This window comes from Propithecus coquereli, unplaced genomic scaffold, assembly GCF_000956105.1.
Source record: "Propithecus coquereli isolate 6110/MARCELLA unplaced genomic scaffold, Pcoq_1.0 Scaffold120, whole genome shotgun sequence".
Classification (NCBI taxonomy): Eukaryota; Metazoa; Chordata; class Mammalia; order Primates; family Indriidae; genus Propithecus; species Propithecus coquereli.
The window spans coordinates 7409231-7428494 of record NW_012136081.1 but is presented as its reverse complement, the minus strand read 5'-3'; the positions used below and the strand labels follow the sequence as shown (position 1 = coordinate 7428494).

Here is a 19264-nt window from a genome sequence, read left to right as displayed (position 1 = left end):
TGAGCCACCGCGCCTGGCCAAAAAATACACTTTTAAATAACGATTTGTCGCTGGTATTTAGAAACTTATGTGAACTTTTATACATTAATTTTGTATATAGTCACTTTGCTAAACGGTCCTAAGAATCTTAATAATTTGTAAGGCTGGGCATGGTACCTCACGCCTATTAATCCCAGCACTTTGGGAGGCTAAGGCAGGAGGATAACTTGAGGCCAAGAGTTCGAGACCAACCTGGACAACACAGTGAGACCCCATAGCAAGTCTCTACAAAAAAATTAAAAATTAGCCAGGTGTGGTGGAATGCACCTGCAGTCCCAGCTGCTTTGGAGGCTGAGGCAGGAGGATGGCTTGAGCCCAGGAATTTGAGGTTGCTGTGAGCTATGATTATGTCACTGCACTCCAGCCTAGGTGACATAGTGAGACCCTGTCTCTAAAAAAAAAAAAAAAAAAACTCCAATAATTTGTAGATTGATTCTTGAATCTTTAATTACACACATGCATCATCATGATACAAGCAAAAAAACCTAAGCAACTCTTCTTCTGGAAACCAAACACCGTGCGAGGGACGCTGTGGCGGCTCAATCTCCCCGCACAACTGCAGTGACTGCCTTTAGAGAGATTCCCAAAGGCGGGTCGAAGGGGCGTGTTTTACCATTCAGCGGAACCACTGCGCCTGACTGCGGTCGCACACTTACCTTCCCGGCACTTGCTGCACTTGTCGCAGTAAAGCCGGCTGTTGTCATGGGCCATGTAGGTGTCAGGCCCACAAGGTGTGCAGTCTCCTTGGCTGTGGTTCGTACGGCAGTGTCCGCTGACATGGTGACCTTCATGAGAGGTGGGACAGTGGTGAGGCAGGGGACCAGCGCAGACCCAACCTGGGGACCCAACATCTTTGGGACATTCTAGACTGATGCCCAGCCACAGTCCCCCGATAAACTTAATGTGTCTGCGTCCAGGAACTGAGCACCTGAATCCCCCCTTGGCTTTTTCCGACGTCCTGCAGCTCGTGCAAACAGATGGTTTCCAGCCTGCACGCTGACCCACCTGAGCGCTCGCAGGTGCCTGTTCATCCGCCGCCCCCCAGCTCCTAACTACCTGGGGCAGGCTCAGCGGCTCCCAGGGGCCGATTTAATAGAGGGAGGTTGAAGGTGTCAGAGTGCAAGTGTCTGCCCAGGTCCGAGACGGAGCTCCTAGTCCAGTGCTCATCTCGTAAGGGCTTCAGCAGAACCACAGCAAAGCTGGCCACTGAGCCTGGTCAAAGCCTCCCGGGGAAGAGGCCTAAGCGCCTGCACCTGCCCACACGCTGCCTTCAGAGGGCTTCATGTTGGGCCATGATGTTGCAACAATTCCTGAAACGTCGCTTGTGCAGGTGTACATGCATAGATGTGTCTGCAGATGTGCACATCTAGGCGTGTGACAGTGCGTGTACGTAGTGACGTGTGCATGCATAGACTCATGTGCGGGTCAGTGTTTAGGTGTGCATGCAGGTGTGTGCAGATGTGTGGGAAGGTGGGCGGGGGTGAGCGGTCCAGGTATGGGTGTTTGGTCCCTGAACCAGACGCCTCATAAAGGCACGGGCTGGTGGATAAAACGTGGGGCATGTGTGTGTGTGTGCGTGGATGCGCGTGCGTGTGTGTGTGGACGCGTGTGCAGGCCTGTGCAGGGGCGGTGGCGAGCAGTGAATATGGCGGCCGGCCTCTGAGTGGTTCCCAGGAAGGCCCAGGTGCTGACGGCAGTGAGAGGTGGGGTGGCCGGAGCCTCTGGCTGCTCACCGGCTATAAGCGGCAGGTTCCATCTCAGAGCACCCTCCCAGGAGAAACTGAGCCACCTGCTCACCAGGAGCCTCCATCTTCAGACACGTCTGCGCTTTTCCCAACAGGAGGGCAGATGGGAGCCTCCAGCCTGGGCTATGCCCCCCACTTCTGTCCTCCGAGCCCCCCAGAACACAGCCTGCCCACTCAGAGCAGGCCCTGACCCCTCTCTGTTCACCCTGGTGCTCCCCACAGCCCCAGGGGCAGAGGAAAGCCCCTTCCAGGTGGGATGGGAGGGCAAACAGAGGGGGCTCCGAGGAGAGGCCCACCCACCCTAATCAGCCAAGTTCTCCCACCCAGGGTAGTTTCCAGGTATGCCCTAACTAAACGCCTGAGGCCTCCCTTCTCCCAGGTTGGAAGATCAGCCTGGAAGGCTCTGGAAGGTGTCCTGGGACTTACCCGCTGGGCAGAGTTTGCAGCAGAGGTTCTCAAACAGGTACATATCTGGGCCACATGAGGTCTCACTGGTGGCCAAGGTCACCTTCAACCAGAAAGGGAGACAGGCGTTATTGAGAGAGGCCCCTGTGGCCGGTGCAACCGCACCTGTCCTCCACGTGCGTCTCAGCACAGAGGAGGGTGCTGGCCACCTGCCAGCTGAACACCGGTCCCTCCTGCAGTGGCCTTCCCTGGGGAAGCACGTGCTGGGACTTTTTCTTATGCTCCTCTGTACTGCTGGACTTGTAGTAAGGAGCAGGTAGGTATTGTGTTGGGGGAATACGATCTTTTTTTTTTTTTCATTTTTCCTTTTCCTCGAGTGCTTAGCAGTGAGACGGGGGAGCATGTTCTTCGGTTTCCGATCACATGTGGTCGTGCCAACTCTGCACGGCTGCTGTCTAGTCTACCCGCACGGCCAGAACCACACCCTGTCGGGCAGCGATCCTCGGGAATTGAGTAAACACCTGTTTTGCTCCAGTACGTAGCTGATTTGTTCAGCAGGTGCATATACACTTTGTCGAGAAAGCATATTGTGCATCAGTCAGGAACTGGGACCTGAGAGTTTGTGTGTACCTGTGCGTGCATATATTTCGTGCACCTCGTATATGTGGAAGGGCCGTATACCATACACATGTGTAAAAAATCAGAACCACGTAATTGACAGGCAGTTTTATAGAACATAAGTACCTCCGATACAAGAATGACTGTCATCTTCTCTAGGACTCGTTCCTTTCCCTACCAACGCTTTCTAGCTTGAGTTCTCGCGTCTGACTTTGAAAACCTCTGCTGCCGTCCTTAGGTGAGCACGTGCCTGGCACCTGTCTTCCCGACCTTTCGCTGTCCCACACCTGTACTATTCCCTGTGTGGGTACAGCTCTTTAAAGTGTCACGTCACTAGATCTATCTTTCTAATTCAACCTGATAATTAATGACTTTAACCTACTTGTATGTATTGGATTACTACAGTATTTGGCTTTATTTCTACCATCATATTTTGTGGGTTTTTTTTTTTTTTTAGACAGTCTCTCACTCTGTCGTCAGGCTAGAGTGCAGTGGTGTCATTATAGCTCCCTGCGACCTCCGACTCCTGGGCTCAGGCGATCCTCCTGCCTCAGCCTCCCGAGTAGCTGGGACTACAGGCATGCGCTGCCACACCTGGCTAATTTTTCTATTTTTAGTAGAGACGGGGTCTCGCTCTTTCTTGCTCAGGCTGGTCTCGAACTCCTGAGCTCAAAGGATCCACCCACCTTGGCCTCCCAGAGTGCTGGGATTACAGGCATGAGCCACTGCACCCAGTCTTATTTTATGCTTTTGACATCGTACTTTCTCTGATTTTTTTTTGTTGGCCTCTTTTCTGGCTTTGCTTTCCTTACTCCTGTGTTCCTCTCCCAACTTTGTTTTCCCCATTCTCCAGAGAACCTAAATAGATTTGATTTTTAGTTTTTAGTCATTTACGTTAACTTATCGGAAATGAAGTAAAAAGTAACGGGGGGAAAAGCATTTAGATAGGTTCAAAGAAGAAAGCCCAGCTTGCAAACACCACAGTAAAAACAATCTCAGGCAAGAATCGTCAGTGATGCTGGCGTTAGAATATGAAATTGGAGGGAAAACAGAATACTTAGTTTCAAAGCAACTCTCTACAAGGTACTTAGTAATTACGAAGGGGCAATACAGTAACTACAACAGAGAAACCTGGCAACATCAGCTGAACTAAATGATCAAAGTCAACACCCCCAGTAAGGGACCGAACAATATCATGTGTCCAGTGATATTAACGCAGCTAAAAGGACACATCACTGTTGGGGTATTCTTGCCAAAAAACACGTAACAGAAATTTAATTACAAGGACTCGTCAAACGCAAATTGAGAGACATTCCGCGACATGATCAACCAGTACGCAAAGGCATCAAGGTCATGGAAGGAAAGACAGACTGAGGGAGTGTTCCGACCTACACACCCAAGGACCTCGGCGGTCAGGTGGCGGACCGCGAGGTGTCTGCATGTGTCAGCCTTCACTTCCCTGCAAGGCGTCATCACCTGTGGAATCTGGGGGACAGCTGTGGGAGGTCTTTGTGCTATTTTAATTTTGCTTTTTGTAGAGTGTTGGGGTTTTAAAAATTGAGATAAACTTCACATAACACGAAAGTAACCATTTGAAAGTGTAGAGTGGCATTCAGTACATTTGCACTATTATGCCACCATTGGGATGATTTTGGTAACTTTTTAAAAGTTATTTCAAAATGAAACTTTTAAAATTAAAAACCTTTGAAAAAAAAGAAATCCAGAATCTCAGACCAGAGGGAGGCAGCTGCCCTGTCACTGGGACCTGCCCACCAGGACACACGAAGGCTACTTTCTCACCCACTGGGTCTCCCCACCTGACTGCCACGGCCCTCCCAGATGTCCCCTCGCTGTTGGGCCCCCTTCCTCACCCCACGCAGCCACCTGGAGGCCTCCATCTGAAGCGCCCACTCTGCCGCCAGCTCCCCTCGCACTTTAAACTCTGCCCACTAGTCCCTCATCCTCCGGAGGTGGGCAAGGGAGGCCGGGTGGCCTTGGCTGTGGGGCTGGCAGCCCCTGGCACCACCTAAGGCCTCCGTTTCAGCTTTCCGACGTCCCAGGCCCAGGGCAGGGGCAAAATGTCAGGGGACGCCAAAAACTCAGCACTCAGGATACACAGTATTTAATGGCGTTCTAAACAGTCCAAATCCGCAGACTGCCATCAGCTTCGTCAATGTTTTATTGCAAGCGGGCCGGGACTGGTGCACGAGGCAGGGAGCGCAGCGGTGCAGGTGCGGGGTCCAGTCCCCCACCTCCTGAGTTGCTGCCTTTTCAAAAAATGTTTCCATTGTTTTCCATCATGCATTTTTAGCATGGATTTCTCATTTTTAAAAATACCTCATGAAAATATTATCTTGATTCTTGAGTTTTTTTGGAGACCCTGCTTGCCTCCTGTGGCCCCTCCCTCACAGAAGACCCAGGGCGCCCCAACTTACCACCCATGGCCCAAATCCTGCCAGCACAGCCCCCAACCCCATGGGGCTCCCAGCCTGGGGTCCCCCTCCTGGCCCTGGCAGCCCCTTCTCTCTGCTACCCGCTCAGGGCTCCCTCCAGCCCCTTCCCTCTGGCCCCAGGACATCCCTAAAGAACCACCCACGAGACACCAGATGCCATGTGGGAATCACAACCTCTTGGCCTTTGTGGACCCCCAAAAGGCCCAAGAGAGGAAGCCGTGGAGAGCCTGAAAAAAGCTGGGGGCTTCAACAAGCAGGAAGCCACCAATGTGATGTGAGTGGACTGGTTACCAGGGCAACTCCGCCAACATGTATCACCACATGGGACAGGCAGGAGGCCCATATCCACCGGGACGAGGCGGAGTACCCCGCGGCTACAGAATCAGGAAGCTGAGTGGGGTGTGAGGAGGGAGGGCCGGGTAAGGAATCGTGAACCGGCCAAGACTGCTTGCAAATGGCTCCAGGAGGGGACCCTGAGAACCGAGAGCTCAGCGCTGGGCGGCAGCAAGGCAGGGGAGGGCAGGCTGTGGGCTAAAGCCAGAGGGTGCACGTACGGAAGGTCCTCGAGGGCTGGAAGCAGCAGGAGGCAGGAAGGAAGACGGAAGTACCTGAAGAAACAGACCTGTCTCTCCACACCCAGGGAGGGCTCTCTGCATCACGCTTCCCACCGGGCCTTGCAGGGGCCAGGCCTCTACCTCCCATCACCGGCAGGACTTCCCACTTCGCCGGGCACAAATGGTCCCGATAAAGGGAGCTACAAGCAACCAGTGTGGCGGGGAGGAGAGAGACCAGGAAAGAACAGTAAGACGGCCACACTGCCTCCTTGCGACCCTGCAGTGCAGCAGAAGCCCGCAGCCATGTGGCTTCCGCAGCCTGGCAAGTACGTACGGGAAGCACGGCCACGGGGCCGGCCACATCCCAGGTGTCACGCACGCACCACCCGAAGCAGAGAAACACCAGGACTGGAACAGACCAAAAGTTATTTAAAAGTGCTAAGAACAGGAGAGGGACCATTTTCACGTGAGAAAAATATCAGTGCTGTGGACATAGTGGCTTCAGGAAAACTCAGCAGTGCCTTGGGGGTGGGGAGTCTGTCTCCCCGGGCTCAGGGCCAGTGGGAAGGAGAGAACTCACACACGGTACCGCGGTGAACACCCCACTTCCACCCACATGATTTGAGATCAACAGGAAATCGGTTGTGTGGTAATCACACCTTGTCCGCTTTCGGAAACGTGTGGTGACGCTCACTATGATGATGTAATTTCGGGGAATAATAACACCAGAAAAATGTTGATGGTTTGGGGAAAATGGGGAACCAGGCTGTCTATCTGTATGAAACCGTTTCTATTATATACGAATGCCAGACAGCAGGAAAAATGGGTTGAGTCGATTTGCAGCCAATAAAACCCCCCTCCCCCCACTTCCTCCCGGCGGCGCAGCCTCCCGCGCGCCCCCTACCTGCGCCAGCAAGTCCCCAGCGGGCCACCAAGCACCCCCCCCAAGCAGGGCGCGGGGCCCACGAGGCTGCGCCGGCTCAGACGGACCGGCCCGCTCGGGTCCCGGCGCTCGGATCCCCGCGCCCGGCTCGCAGCGGTCCCCGGCGGCCGGAGCGCACTCACCGACCCGGGCGGCAGCAGCAGCAGCAGCAGCAGCAGCAGCAGCAGCAGCAGCACGTGCGCCGCCATGGCTCGCAGCCGCACGCACTGCCCGCCGGCGGAAGCGGGACTGCGGCGGCGCGGGGCGGGGAGCGCGCACGCGGGCTGCTGGCTGGCCGCCTGCCAGCCTCTCACCGGCGCCCCGGGCCCTCCTCCGCCTGTGGAAGCGTTTCCTCAGTCTGTGCCCTCCTGTGCACCCAGTGTCCCTGTCAACGGGGAAAAGGCCAAACTCTGCGAAATAATTTGATTTACTCTGAGCCAACTCTGAGGATCATGACCCCGAGCCGCGCCCAAGCAGCCTTGAGCAAGTGGACTGGCTGTGGCTGGGTGGCAGGTTGGTTTTGTACATTCCAGGAAGAGAGGAATTACACATAAAGTCACAAATCAATACGTGGAAACGTCCATTGGTTTGGCCCGGAAAGTTGGGACATCTCCAGGAGGGGCGGGGCTTACAGGTTATGGGTGGGTTTAAAGATTCTTTGACTAGTAATAGGTTAAAGACAGGAAGCTTTGTCTAAAGGCGTGGAATGTTTCAAGATCAGGAGCTGTTCATCAGAGTTTTCTCTCCTGCCACCCTGGCTCCACGCGGTTTGGGCACCTTTGTCTAAAGGGCCACAGGACCTGCCAGTCTGTGTCAGGGTCCGTGGAGGGCTTGTTGCCACTCCGGGCTCCGCCAGGAGGTGAGCTCAGGGTCTCTAGGCAGAGCAGACCGAGGCCTCCGCCTCCCTACTGCTCCCCAGAGCAGGTGGGTGTTGGGTGGAGCCTGCTGGGGAGAAGGGGTGACGTTAATTGCGTGTGACAATGGGGCTGGGTCGTGGTGCCCAGATACGGGGTCAAGCGTTATTCTGGGTGTCTCAGTGAAGGTTTTTTTTTGTTTTTTTTGTGGGTTTTTTTTGGCTGAGATTAACATTTAAATAGGTGGACTTTGAGTAAATCACATGCCCTCCATAGCACGGAGGCCTCACCCAGTCCACGACAGACCTGAAAAGAAGGAAGACTGACCTCCCAGGGCAAGAGGGACTCTTGCCGCAGACAGCCTTGGCCTCGACCACACCGCGGGCTCTGCCCTGGGTCTCCACCCGCCAGAACGCCCCGCACACTTGCCAATAATCGCTTGGGCCAATTCCTTAAAATCTCTCTCTGACTTTGTCTGTCTCTCGTTCTATTTCTCTGGACACCCTGACTCGTAGCCCATCGTGAGAGCAGGAGGGGCTGTGATTGAGCACGGGGGTTCGGGGGGGCCTTAGCTGCAGCAGGAGGGAGGACATAGGCGTGTCTGTCTCCTATGAGAGCAAGGGAGGGGGAATTTAGATTTCAGGCTTTGAGGCAGGAGTTGGGGGAAGTTCCCACTGGGGGCGTCTCTTTCTTCCATGCCATGCTGCGGGGAGCAGTCCCCTGCTGGGGCCCGAGCAATGTGGTTATTGCTTTACGGAGTGCCCCCCACGAGCCACACACTGTACAAGGAAACGAAGTTCCGCAGCAAGCAGGCCCAGCCCTGTCTCAGTCCTTCGGGAGCTGACAGTCCCCGAGGGGTCACCCATATTCACTGCCCGAAGGGCTGTTAGACCCACTGTCCCCGCAACCAGGAGGGCCCCCTGCGACGGTCAGTTCTGCGTGTCCACTCGGCCAGGCCACGGTGCCCAGCTGTTGGTCAAACTCCAGTCTGGGCGTTGCTGTGAAGGTGTTTTTCAGACGTGATTAACGTTTAAATCAGCGACTCTGAGTGAAGCAGGTCACCCTCCATTGGGTGGGCCCCACCCAGTCAGCTGGAGACCTCAGAGCAACACTGAGGTTTCCTGGGGAAGAAGGGCCGGGCCTCGGGCCTGCAGCACGGAGACCCCGCCTGGCTTCCCGCCTGCTGGCCCAACCCCACAAAAGCGTGAGCCAGTTCCTCAAAATAAGTCCACCTTTCTGTCTATCTCCGTGTCTCTGTCTCTGTTTGTCTCTGTCTGTCTTTTTCTTTGGGGAATAGTAATACCCCTGTACCCTGAAAGTGAGTGGGGGGGTCTGAGGGCACTGGAGTTGGTTGCAGAGTCTGATAAGACAGGCCGGGGAAGGTGACTGCCAGGCGGTGCTGGGGTCAGCCGAAGTTACCCCAAGCACGTGCGCAATAGTGTGCAGCAGCCCAGGTGGGTGAGGGGCGGACTCTGGCTTGGATCCCGAGGGGTGGGTTTGGCCCTGCAGTGCCGGGATGAAAATGGGCGAGGGAGCCCCAGAGAATGTGAGAGAGCGTTCCCGGTGCTGGACCCAGGGCTAGGGGCCGAGCAGGGGCCGGGGCAGGAGCCTGGCTGAGGGCTGGGGCTTGGGCTCCCGGCCTGGAAGCCCGAGGCGGCCACAGGACAGAGGCAGAGAGGACATGTGTGGGCACGCTGAAGGGTGGCAAAGGCAGGGTCGGCCTCCATGGGGAACACGTGGGCTGTGGGTGGGGCTGGCAGGCTGCTAGGGAGAGCTGGCCTCACCGGCAGGAGCAAGTGCCAGGAAGGCATCGAGCCCCACCCCGAGTTGAGAATAAATTCCTGTGTCTTTAAGTCAGCCAGTTCATGGTGTTTGGCTACAGCAGCCACAGGAAATAAATGCACCCACCGTTCTGGTTTGCCTGGGACACTGGAATTTCAGTGCCCAAACTGAGAAAGTCCCGGGAGAAGCCAGGCAGTTGGTCCCTGATGGGTGCCCTGGCCTTGAATTTGAACCTGGCATCTGGTGTGTGCAGAAGCCGGCATTGCAAGGGGCCGTCTGTAGGCCGGTCGCTGGGCTGTGGGTGGCGGTGTTGGTGTTCATGGTGCAGCCTAAGTCTTGCTGTTGGGGGGAGCAGCCTGCAGGGCCCAGGTCGTGGGGCGGCAGGTGGCATGCAGGCGTGGGGTCCACGCCCGGCCTGCTTTGCAGTGTGAGCCTGAGCGTTGCTGTCACTGAGGGTCTCCAAGCCTGAACTCCTCTCAGTTTTGCCAACTGCTCAGTAGCACCTTCGTGAACTCTGCTTACCAGTCGCTAAGGAAGCTGTGTTTACAGCCTCACGATGCAATGAGGGGCCTCTCTCAAGGCAGCACAAGACCAGGTCCTCAGGGCGCAGCCTCAGCAGGGTTGCCAGGCTCACGCCTTCAGCAGCGGGAAGGGTGCCAGGCCTGTCCTTGCGTATCTTGGCTGACAGCAGCCACGCCTGCCAGGCAGGACTTATACAGAAGGAACCAGCTGTTGCCATCCTGTCTGACCCCCTAGAGCCAGGGGGTCACGGGTTGGGGGGTGAGCAGGGTCTCCCTGACCAAAGCTCTCTTCCCAACTCCAGAAGACGCTGTGATCACCAGGATTTCTGAGTCCTTCTCTGCCCATTTTGCAGATGAGAAAACTGAGGCTGAGAGAGTCCAGGACTCGATTAGCTGTGGAACCAGAACATAAACTGCCTCACTTCTTTTTTCTGGCAGAGAGAGGAGGCTGCTCAGGAACCCCCCCTCTGCCGTGAGCTCTGTAGCCACACCCCCGGCCCTGTCCGCATCCCTGCCTTTCTCTGCAGCCTGGTCCCCTGAGAGCACCAACACAAGTCACCAGACATGATAGGAACGAATGAGTCACAACTGCCTGACAATAGCCTTTGGCCCTTTGGCAGTAGAGCAGGTTTCCTTTAGGAATTCCAGCAGACTGGGCTTGGGGAGGGGCCATTAGCACCCGAAAATCAGTCTTGGCAGGGAAGGAGGAGGCGGCAAGATAATCAGATCATTTGAGGAGACAGTGAAAACTCTGAGAAGCGTGCTCTGCCCCTTCGCGACGGCAGGGCGGGACAGGACAGCACGGAGGCTACTGGGGTGCAGCTGGGGCGGATGGCAGAGATCTGGGAGGGGCTCCTATAGGAATTTTTGTTGTTTTGTATTGTTTTTGCCTCATATGTCCCCTACGGGTGCCAGCAAAGCCAGCAACTCTGAGATACCAACAGGCGAAGACAAAAGAAGCCAAGGAAAAGCCTTTTCTTTCCGGCACAGGCCCAGGGAAGGGGGTCTAGGGGGACAGAAAGCTTGGAGACAATATCCACCATGACCTCTCCGTTTCTCCCAGGCGTAGGGAGTGTCCATGGGGACCAGGTTGGGGGTGGCGTTGAGGTGACCCTCCCTGTCCCGGGCAGGGGGCGTTAGTGGATCTGTACAGCAGCCTGAGCTCCCACCCCCGCCCTGCCCAGTCGCGAGAAGGGTCCCCTCTGTCCCCACAGATGTCGCTGTGGGTCCCGTGGGAACCTGGACTCCACCTCCACCTGGCAGTGACGAGGCAGGGCCCCCCTTCGCTCCCATGAGCGGTGTCAGAGGAGGCTGCAAACACACAAGATTTAAATAAGACACTGAGTCTCAAAACATTTTACCCAAAATGTCCAGCATACGATAGAAAAAAATTACTTGTACCAAGAACCAGGAACATCTCGACTTGAATGAGAAGAGGAAGTGAACAGACAAGCACAGTGTGGTGACACGGGTGTTAGAGTTGTCCCCCAGGGGCACTGAAAGAGCCGTGGTAAAAAGCCGCGGTGGGGAGGCTCAGGCAGGCCTGCAACAAGCGCGCAAACGGGGAATCTCAGCGAAGACATAAAGCAGAGCCAACGGAGATTACAGAGTTAGAAATAACTGAAATTTCAAACGAACTCAAAGAACAGACCCCAATGCGGATAGAGAAAATATTTACGGCAATTTTATTATAATCTGGGAGGTTAAAGGGAGGCAAGCTTTCTGCACTTGACTCAAACCAGTAAAATGCTGACACCACGGGACTGTGGAGCTTACATAAATCGAAGGCGTTAAGAACAACCGGCCACCCCAGAATGTGCCACCAGCACATGGACTATCTTGAGTTAAAAGCATTGGAAAAACAGTAGGTGCAAGAGGATCACACTGACCTTCTGTTTCTTTCTTTTCTCTTTTGAGACAGGGTCTTGCTCTGTCGCCCCTGCTAGAGTACAGTGGTGTCCTCTTAGCTCAGTGTTGCCTCGAACTCCCTGGCTCAAGCGATCCTCCTGCCTCAGCCTCCTGAGTAGCTGGGATGACAGGCACGTGCCACCACGCCTGGCCAATTTTCTTCCCATTTTTTATAGAGACGGGGTGTCACTATGTTGCCCAGGCTGGTCTCAAACTCCTGAGCTCAAATAATCCTCCTGCCTCAGCCTCCCAAAGTGCTAGAATAACAGGTATGAGCCACTGAGCCCGGCCTGACTTTGTTTCTTAAAAGCAGAAGCTGAAATTCCATGTAAGATACCCTCCCTATGCTAGAAGGAAAGCATCATTTTTATCACCAAGGGCAGGACGTGCAGGCCGAGGGAAATCTGTACGGACAAGCGTTAGACTAACCCTTATCACTTCTAGGCCCTTCTCCAGCCCGGGACGCCCGGGCTCCTGCTGCTGTGGTGTGGGGTCTGTGCTCAGGCACCCCTGCCCCTCCTTCAGGGCCATCCTGGGTGAGCCAGCACGGGGCAGGCCCACTTACTTTGGCCGTGGTGGCTGAGTACCAGGGACAGTGGCCACAGTGGATGCAAAGCAAGGGGTGCGCTGGGGGCAGTGGGTCAGGTGGCCCAGCCCGGGGTTTCCCCTGCACCAGGGCGGGGGGGGGGGGGCAATGACTGGGCAGAACGGGCCTCACGGGCGTGCACTGTGCCAACCCCCCACCAAGTCTTGGCAGCTGCCTGGGGTGCCCTGTTGCAGTGCAGCTGAGTCCTGTGTCCTCAGCTGGCTCTTCTGATGGTTGACAGGACCCCGGCCTCTTGGCCCTTGCTCCACATGGCAGGTCTGCCGCCCACCGCTCCCTGCGAACTCTGCAGCCGCCAGCCCGGGACGCCCCCGTGCTGGCTTTGCGCCTCTCCCTGAGGAGCCCTGGCTTGTTTCCAGAAGTCCCCCAAGAAGAGAGCACGCAACACATGTGTCTGTTTATTTCAAGGCATGGAGTACAGACATGTCCCCAAATTGGACAGGGGAGAGACAGGACATGGGCACAAAAATGGGAGAACGAACGATCCGTGACGCTCAGATGGCACCGCTGCAACGTATTAAGGCTCTGTATGTGTGTGGACGTGTGGACGCTCACACACACGGACACACGTGCACGCACACACGCAGGCGGCACTGACACAGGGACGGAGGCAGGTGCCAGAGGCTGACCGCTGCTCGCAGCCGGCCGGGAATATTGCAGTTACGTTTATTAAAAAAGTGTAAAGTAGGAAGACTGTGTGTCGGTCTGAGCAAAGTGGCGAACTTGAGCCTCCCTGACCCGGGGACACGGGGCCAGCTGAGCCTCGGCCCTGTGCCCTGCTGCCGCCCGCTCCCTTCCGCACTCACGCCCGCCTCCACCTGGGCACGCACCGCCGGGCAGCCCGCGTCCGGGCCGTGCGGGGAGGGAGGTTCCAGGACCTGTCTGTACTGGGCTCCCATCCAAACAGCACACAGCAGAATAGAAAACCCAAAACGTCCTCCACAGAGCAGCGCTGGCCTGTCCAGGGTGGCCCTGGTGACGTGGGCAGGGTCTCAGGAAGGAGGGTCTGTGCATCAGTGTGTCGGAGCCCTGGGGACTCTGGGCCTGCTTGGGGCTCCTGGCTTCCGTATCGAAACCTTCCCCTCACCGCTGCTGGGCTGTGGCTACCCGGAGCCTGGGCAGGCCCTCCCGGCCAGAATCCATCGATCCCACCTGGCAAGTGGCGCTGGACTCGGAACGGCAGGGCGAGACGGCCAGGCACACGTCGCACGACAGAAGCTGCATTTGGCTTTAGCGTTAAGGCCGCTGTGGGGCGGAGAGCCCCGCGGGAGAGGCCAGCACCCCCCGAGAGGGGCCCAGCATGCCTGGCCCGCAGCGCCCTTGCGGTCCCCAGGTCCCTGCTGCAGCCCCTGCTCCATGGGCCCCATCACGGGGGCTGTGCTCACTGGCCCCTTCGCCTCCACGCTTAAAGTGCTCGGTGCCTGGGAAGGAGGCTCGGGCTGGCTGGGAGTTCTGCAGGCGATGCCCGTACTGCCCCCGCGGGCTCTTATTTGAGGATGTAGTTAATAAACAGCTGACACGTCAGGAACACGCAGAGCAGGAACCAGGATCGGGGGCTCTGCAGGAGGCCCGGAGCTGGCGCCTGCGCGGCCTGTGCCGTGGAGCTCAGCATGGTCGAGAGGTGCCTGCAATGACAGAGGCAGGTCACAGGGATGGTGCCGGGGCCAGCATGGCCACCTCCCACAGGCTGAGAGGGTGCGCCTGGGTGCTGACCAGGTGCTGGGCCCAGAGTGGAGTTGGGGACAGGAGGAGCCTCTCCCAAATGCCTGGGGGGCCGCACCCATCTGGGTCACAGAGTGCAGCTCTCGGGCATTCCCGAGTCTCCACTCCGCATGGGCAGGCCGCAGCAGCGAGCCCAGGCTGCCACCTGGCTCCACGCACCTTGGGGTCTCTCTTGGGGCTACCCTAGGCCCACACCGGGGCTGGCACCTTCTTCTAGGCTCCTTGAAGTCCGCAGCTCGGTGTCCGCCGAGCATTGCCAACTCAGCCTGTTCCAGCGCAACGCCCTGTGCCACCCCCCCACACACACACCCTAGCTCTCCATGAAGGGACCCCAGGAGGTTTCTTCCTGTCCCCACCCTGCAGCAAGACCCTCAGGTTCTGGCCCCAGTGACGGCCCAGGCCATGGCCTCCCAGGCCTCCCTCGGCTCCCCCAGCTCTCCTGTGCCAGGCCCACCTGTGCAGCTCCTGCTGGACCTCGGATGGAGAGGATGGCCTCGTGCAGGGCCTGCAGCCGCCGCGCCACCTTCCTGCACCGAGGGCACGGGCTCTCGCCGCCTGGGTTGGCCCAGGGGATGAGGAGACACAGGAGAGGAGGGGAGAACAAGGATGAGCCGCAGGCCCTGGGGGCTGCCATGAGGGTCACGGGGTCCGCCCAGCTCGGCTCCCACCTCAGCTCATGGGAAACCCACCGGACCAAGCTGGGGGCACAGGGAGATGAGGGAGGGGTGCCGAGGGAACCCCAGGCTCAGCTGGCCCCTAATGTGGCCTGGGAGACAGAAGTGGCCCAGGCGTGGCTCGTTCCCACAGAGGCAGGGACAAAGTCGGGGAGACACAGGCTGCCCAGGACAGCGAAGGAGCAGAGAGGCGGGCAGGGGCAGGTGGACACTGACTCACACTGGCCCCGCCAGCTTAGGGAGCCCTGGCCTGGGCCCGCCCCCTGCCTCCCCTGCCCCCACCACATTCCCATCAGCCTCTGGGCTGCCCCCAGGCTCTGAGAGGGCAGAGCCCGCTGGGAGGATGGTCAGGGTCGGGCAGAGGAGTCCCTGCCGGGGAGGCCACCCCACCATGGGAAGGCGCCTCTCTGGCCCTTCCCATCCTGCACAGGGGCTGAGGGCAGCTCCACCCCCCACCCCCCGACCAGCTGCCCTCCCGCCAGGTCAGTATCTGAGGCGCCCACCCGTCAGGGCTCCGGGCCGGGCCCTAGGAGGGCTCACCTGGAACAAAGTCCCCGTCCTGGTCCTCGTCTGAGAGGTCTGGGCAGGACTCAGGCGTGGAGCCGCTGCTCTCAGTGGCCTGGCTGTGGCCGGAGGGCGGGTCACTGGCCTTGCGGAGCCGCCGGTCTGGGCCAGGCCTCTGCAGAGAGGTGGAGCTGCTGTGGCCAGGAGCCACCCCAGCCCCCGCATGGGCCCTCAGGGACATGGTGGCCCACTCATGCCAGGGTAGCGCTAGAAGAGGCTGCAGGCAGAGAACGCAGCTGCCTGCGGTGTAGTGGGCCGGGGTGGTTTGAGTCTGGGCCCTGGCACGGCCTGGCAGTCATGGCCCTTCTGGGCCTATTTCCCATGGGTGACGTGGGCCGCTGACCCCTCCTTAGGGGCGGGGGCCTGCGAGGCAGTGTGGACGGACCTGCCCCTCGCCCATCACAGGCTCGTGCCCAACAAACGCAGGGAGGATGCCACGGGGGCTGCGGGGGCTCTGACCCGGAGGCCGCTGTGTGAGCTGCCAGGCCCCATAGGAACCTGGAACGGCTAGGGCTCCCCCCACACCGAGGGGACGTCTCGGCAGGGAACCCCCAGCTCAGCCGGCTGCTAAAAAGCCCCTAGGAGAACAGGTGTGGCCAAGGTGAGGCTGGTCCACTGGGCAGCAACTGGAGTTCACAAGGAAGCGTGGACATGAGCTGATGCTTAGGGGTTGGGGAACAGCAGAACTGGACTGTGGCTGCCCCCACGTGGCACCAGGCCTGTGGGCCCAGAGGGGGCCAGGAGGGGCCTCAGAAGTGGATCAGAGCCGGGACAGGCGGGTCAGAGAGGGGGGAGGTGGATTTGGCCACAAAGTGATGAGTGTTGACCACCCTGGGACCTCAAGGCATGGGGTGGCCGAGGCCAATAGCAGCGGCTGGTTATGGAGGGGAGGACGCTGAGCGCACTGGGGGTGGACCAGGCCCTGTGGGTTCGGCACCACCTGGTGGCCGCCGTGGCATGGCACCCTGGGGACCCCAGGCATCCCTCAAAAGCCACACCTCAGCCAAGGCTGCTCCCTCCCTCCATGTTCTTCCCCGGGGCCTCCTGCCCTCCCGCCTTTTCTGGGCCCCAGATCTGTGCAAAGGACTGAACGCTGCTGGCTCCTCCTCCCGCCGCCTGGGCAAGGCTCTGAGGCTCAGTCCCTCATCGGTCGGATGGGACAATGTGGCTACTGAGCTGGCAGAGGGCAACTTTGGGGACAGTGGGCTAGCGTCCAGCAGACCCTGGCTCAGTGCCCCATATATCGGGGTGCCCGGAACTGAGCGTCCTGCAAACCCATGTGTCTTGGGTCCCACGATGGGGGCGATGAGGGGCTGGGCCCCAGGGAGGAGGAGGCGGCGTGGCAAGGGTGTGGGTGGCGCCACACCTGGGCTGGGCTGGGGGGATGCTGACCTCGTGCCTGGGCCCCGGGCTGCCCTGGAAGGGGGCCTGGTGGGCCGTGGCCTCCCGCTGCAGGGTGTGCAGGATCCCGTCTTGCTCAAACTGGGCGATGTCCTTCGTGGGGTCCCAGGGGCTGCGGCTGGAGGGTCCAGAGGGCACGTGTCGGCAGAGGCAGTGGCCTCGGGGAGAGGGGGCTGTTCCGGGCAGCCCTCGACCTCCCAACAGTGGCCAGAGCCCCAGCAGAGCAACCACTGCCACCCGCCGTGGGCAGGGCCTGCGGTGAGGGCTGGTGGGGAGGGGCTCTGACCCTCCCTCTCCCTCACTGGCTCCTCCAGGTGCGGCTTAGGTCCAGCCCCACCGCGTGGGCCCCCAGGGCTGCCGCCTGCCCGCGCTCACTTCTCATATCGGTAGCGCCACTCCTGGGTGGCTGGGTCCAGGTGGAACAGCTGCGGCTTCCAGGGCATGAGGCTTTGCTGGCGCTCGCGGGTTCGCTGCCGCTGCGCCTCCTCCAGCGCAAACTTTTCCTGCGTGGCCTTGTGCTGGTCACCCTTGCTGATGGCCCTGGTGACATGCTGCCAGAGCCTGCAGGCAGCGGACCCACCCTGAGTTGGGGCGGCCCCAACTCCGAGGCAGCTTGGAATCAGGGTTCCTTGGCCCTGGAAAGGAGGCTCAGAGCAACCACTGCCTGATTGCCTCCAGTGACAGGGAGCTCACTACCTTGCAGGGAGCCTGTCTCCCAGGTGATGTTTTTTCCCCATGAGATGGTTTTTTCCTTCACTGAGCTCCCACCCCCTGCCTTCAGGGACCTCCCAGAGGAGCTGTTGGTCACCGGCCCAAAGTGATGGGGGTGGCAGGGGACCCTGCTCTTCTCCAGGCCTCTCCCCTCCCTCCGCTGCGCTGCCAAGATATGTGATCTGCCAGGAGAGGCCCACTCTGAGGTGTGCCCTCCCCGCCAGGGACATCCTGGGGACATGCTCACAGCATTGCGGTCAGCAGGGCCCCTCAGTGCCAGGCGGGCCTCACCTCTCGGACTCCAGCTCTGTCTGCTCCTCGAACAGTACCGTGTGGCGCTTTAGCCTCTGCCCGCGGACCTCCCTGCTCGGGCTCCAGAAGAGCTCGGCGCTGCCGCTTCCCTCCTCCTTGATAAACACGTCGCTGTCCTGCCCAGATGGCCGGCAGGGTCAGAGGTGCTGGCCTGGGCGAGGGCCGTCTAGCCACGCTTGCCCCGAGGGACGCCCTTACCCAGTGTCCAGTGAGACTCGCCAGAACGTCATTCCCCGACGTGATCTTCCCCGAGATCTGGTTGATGCTTGTGCTGCTCCCGAAGAAAGGCTGCAGGGCCCCCCAGACAGAACCAGTGAGGCGCTGGGGGCCCTTCCAGAGGCACGTCCTTGGGGGGACGGAGCAGTCACTCTCACGGGTTGCCTGGGAGCCCGGCTGGGACAGGACCCGATGGAGGAGGAGGCCGCGCTGGCCCAGTGCCCCCCTGGAGCTCAGGGATGCAGGCCCCGGGGAGGAGGGGCCCGGGCCCTCCTGGCTCTGCTGTGCACCTGCAGGCAGCCTCTGCCCCTTTCGGGGCCCTGTCTGTACAACAGGATGCCAAGAGCTGCTCCCCCATGTGACTTGCTTGGGGAACCTTCCCTGGGGAGCGAGGAGGTGGCAGGAGGATCCCAAGGCCCTGTCCTTTCCCTGGCCGAGCTCCAGGCCTCGCCCCCGCCAGGCCGCAGCCAGCACTACCTTGAGCTTGAAGTCCAGCTCGGCTTGGAAGTTGTTCTTCGCACACTCGATGGTCACTTTCCCACCCAGCTCCATGGTCATTGTGCCGTACAGGATTCCTGAAATGCAGCCGGCATCAGGGTCGGGCCACCCCGGCCCCACTGAGCCCTAGGAGGCCTGTGTCAGATCCCGGGGGGCCGAGAAGGGAGAGTGGAGGAGACAGGGGCTCCCAGGAGCAGAGCTGCACGTGGAGGGAAGCGTGGCGGGGGCGGAGCCTGGGCTGCGTGCCTGGTCCCTCGGTGACCGTCGCCCCAGGAAGGGGTTCTTGGCCCTTGCTGGGGCCTTTGCTCACGTCCAGGAGTCACCCCCATCCCAGGCTCCTGGGAGCCCCACCGCCCCCAGGACACGCAAGGCAGGCTCCCTGGACTCTGCGGTTCCTGCTCCAACGTCCCCTCCTAAGGGCAGGTGTCGTCCCCACACACTGCTGTGTCCTAGGACAGCGCCCCGCCCACAGTGGGCGCTAGCACCCAGGACAGCACCCGGCATATTTTTAAAAATTAATACGTCTTTTTGTCAATGAGTGAAGGAAAGAAAGAATCTACTCCTGGCCATATGGAGGACTTAATCTAATTAAAGAAGCCAACACCACCAGAAAACCAAAATATTTCCACTCTAAAACACTTAGAAATGTGGGGTAAAATGTGTCTCTTTCAAAAATGAAAGAAAGAAAGAAAAAAGACAAGCTGTTTGTAATGGCAAAGGCTTGAAACACCCCCAAATCCCTCCAGAGGGGGCTGGGCGAA

General features: G+C 59.0%; 2 protein-coding genes across 2 annotated transcripts in view; both read right to left on the bottom strand.

Annotated features, from left to right (window-relative positions):
* Nucleotides 1-6945, bottom strand: part of LOC105826925 (tumor necrosis factor receptor superfamily member 10B-like) — an 18738-nt gene extending 11793 nt beyond the window's left edge. The window contains exons 1-3 of the mRNA XM_012664943.1: nt 6880-6945; nt 2211-2292; nt 696-824 (exon numbers count right to left, since the gene is read on the bottom strand). Coding sequence (XP_012520397.1) covers nt 696-824; nt 2211-2292; nt 6880-6945 — 277 coding nt within the window. The remainder of the gene's footprint in view (nt 1-695; nt 825-2210; nt 2293-6879) is intronic.
* A 5591-nt stretch (nt 6946-12536) lies between these two features.
* Nucleotides 12537-19264, bottom strand: part of OSBPL5 (oxysterol binding protein-like 5) — a 57337-nt gene continuing 50609 nt past the window's right edge. The window contains 9 exon segments of the mRNA XM_012665666.1: nt 12537-14030; nt 14582-14605; nt 14607-14682; nt 15342-15480; nt 16758-16884; nt 17142-17327; nt 17769-17905; nt 17988-18077; nt 18483-18580. Of these exon segments, the coding sequence (XP_012521120.1) occupies nt 13892-14030; nt 14582-14605; nt 14607-14682; nt 15342-15480; nt 16758-16884; nt 17142-17327; nt 17769-17905; nt 17988-18077; nt 18483-18580 (1016 nt within the window). The 3' untranslated portion in view covers nt 12537-13891.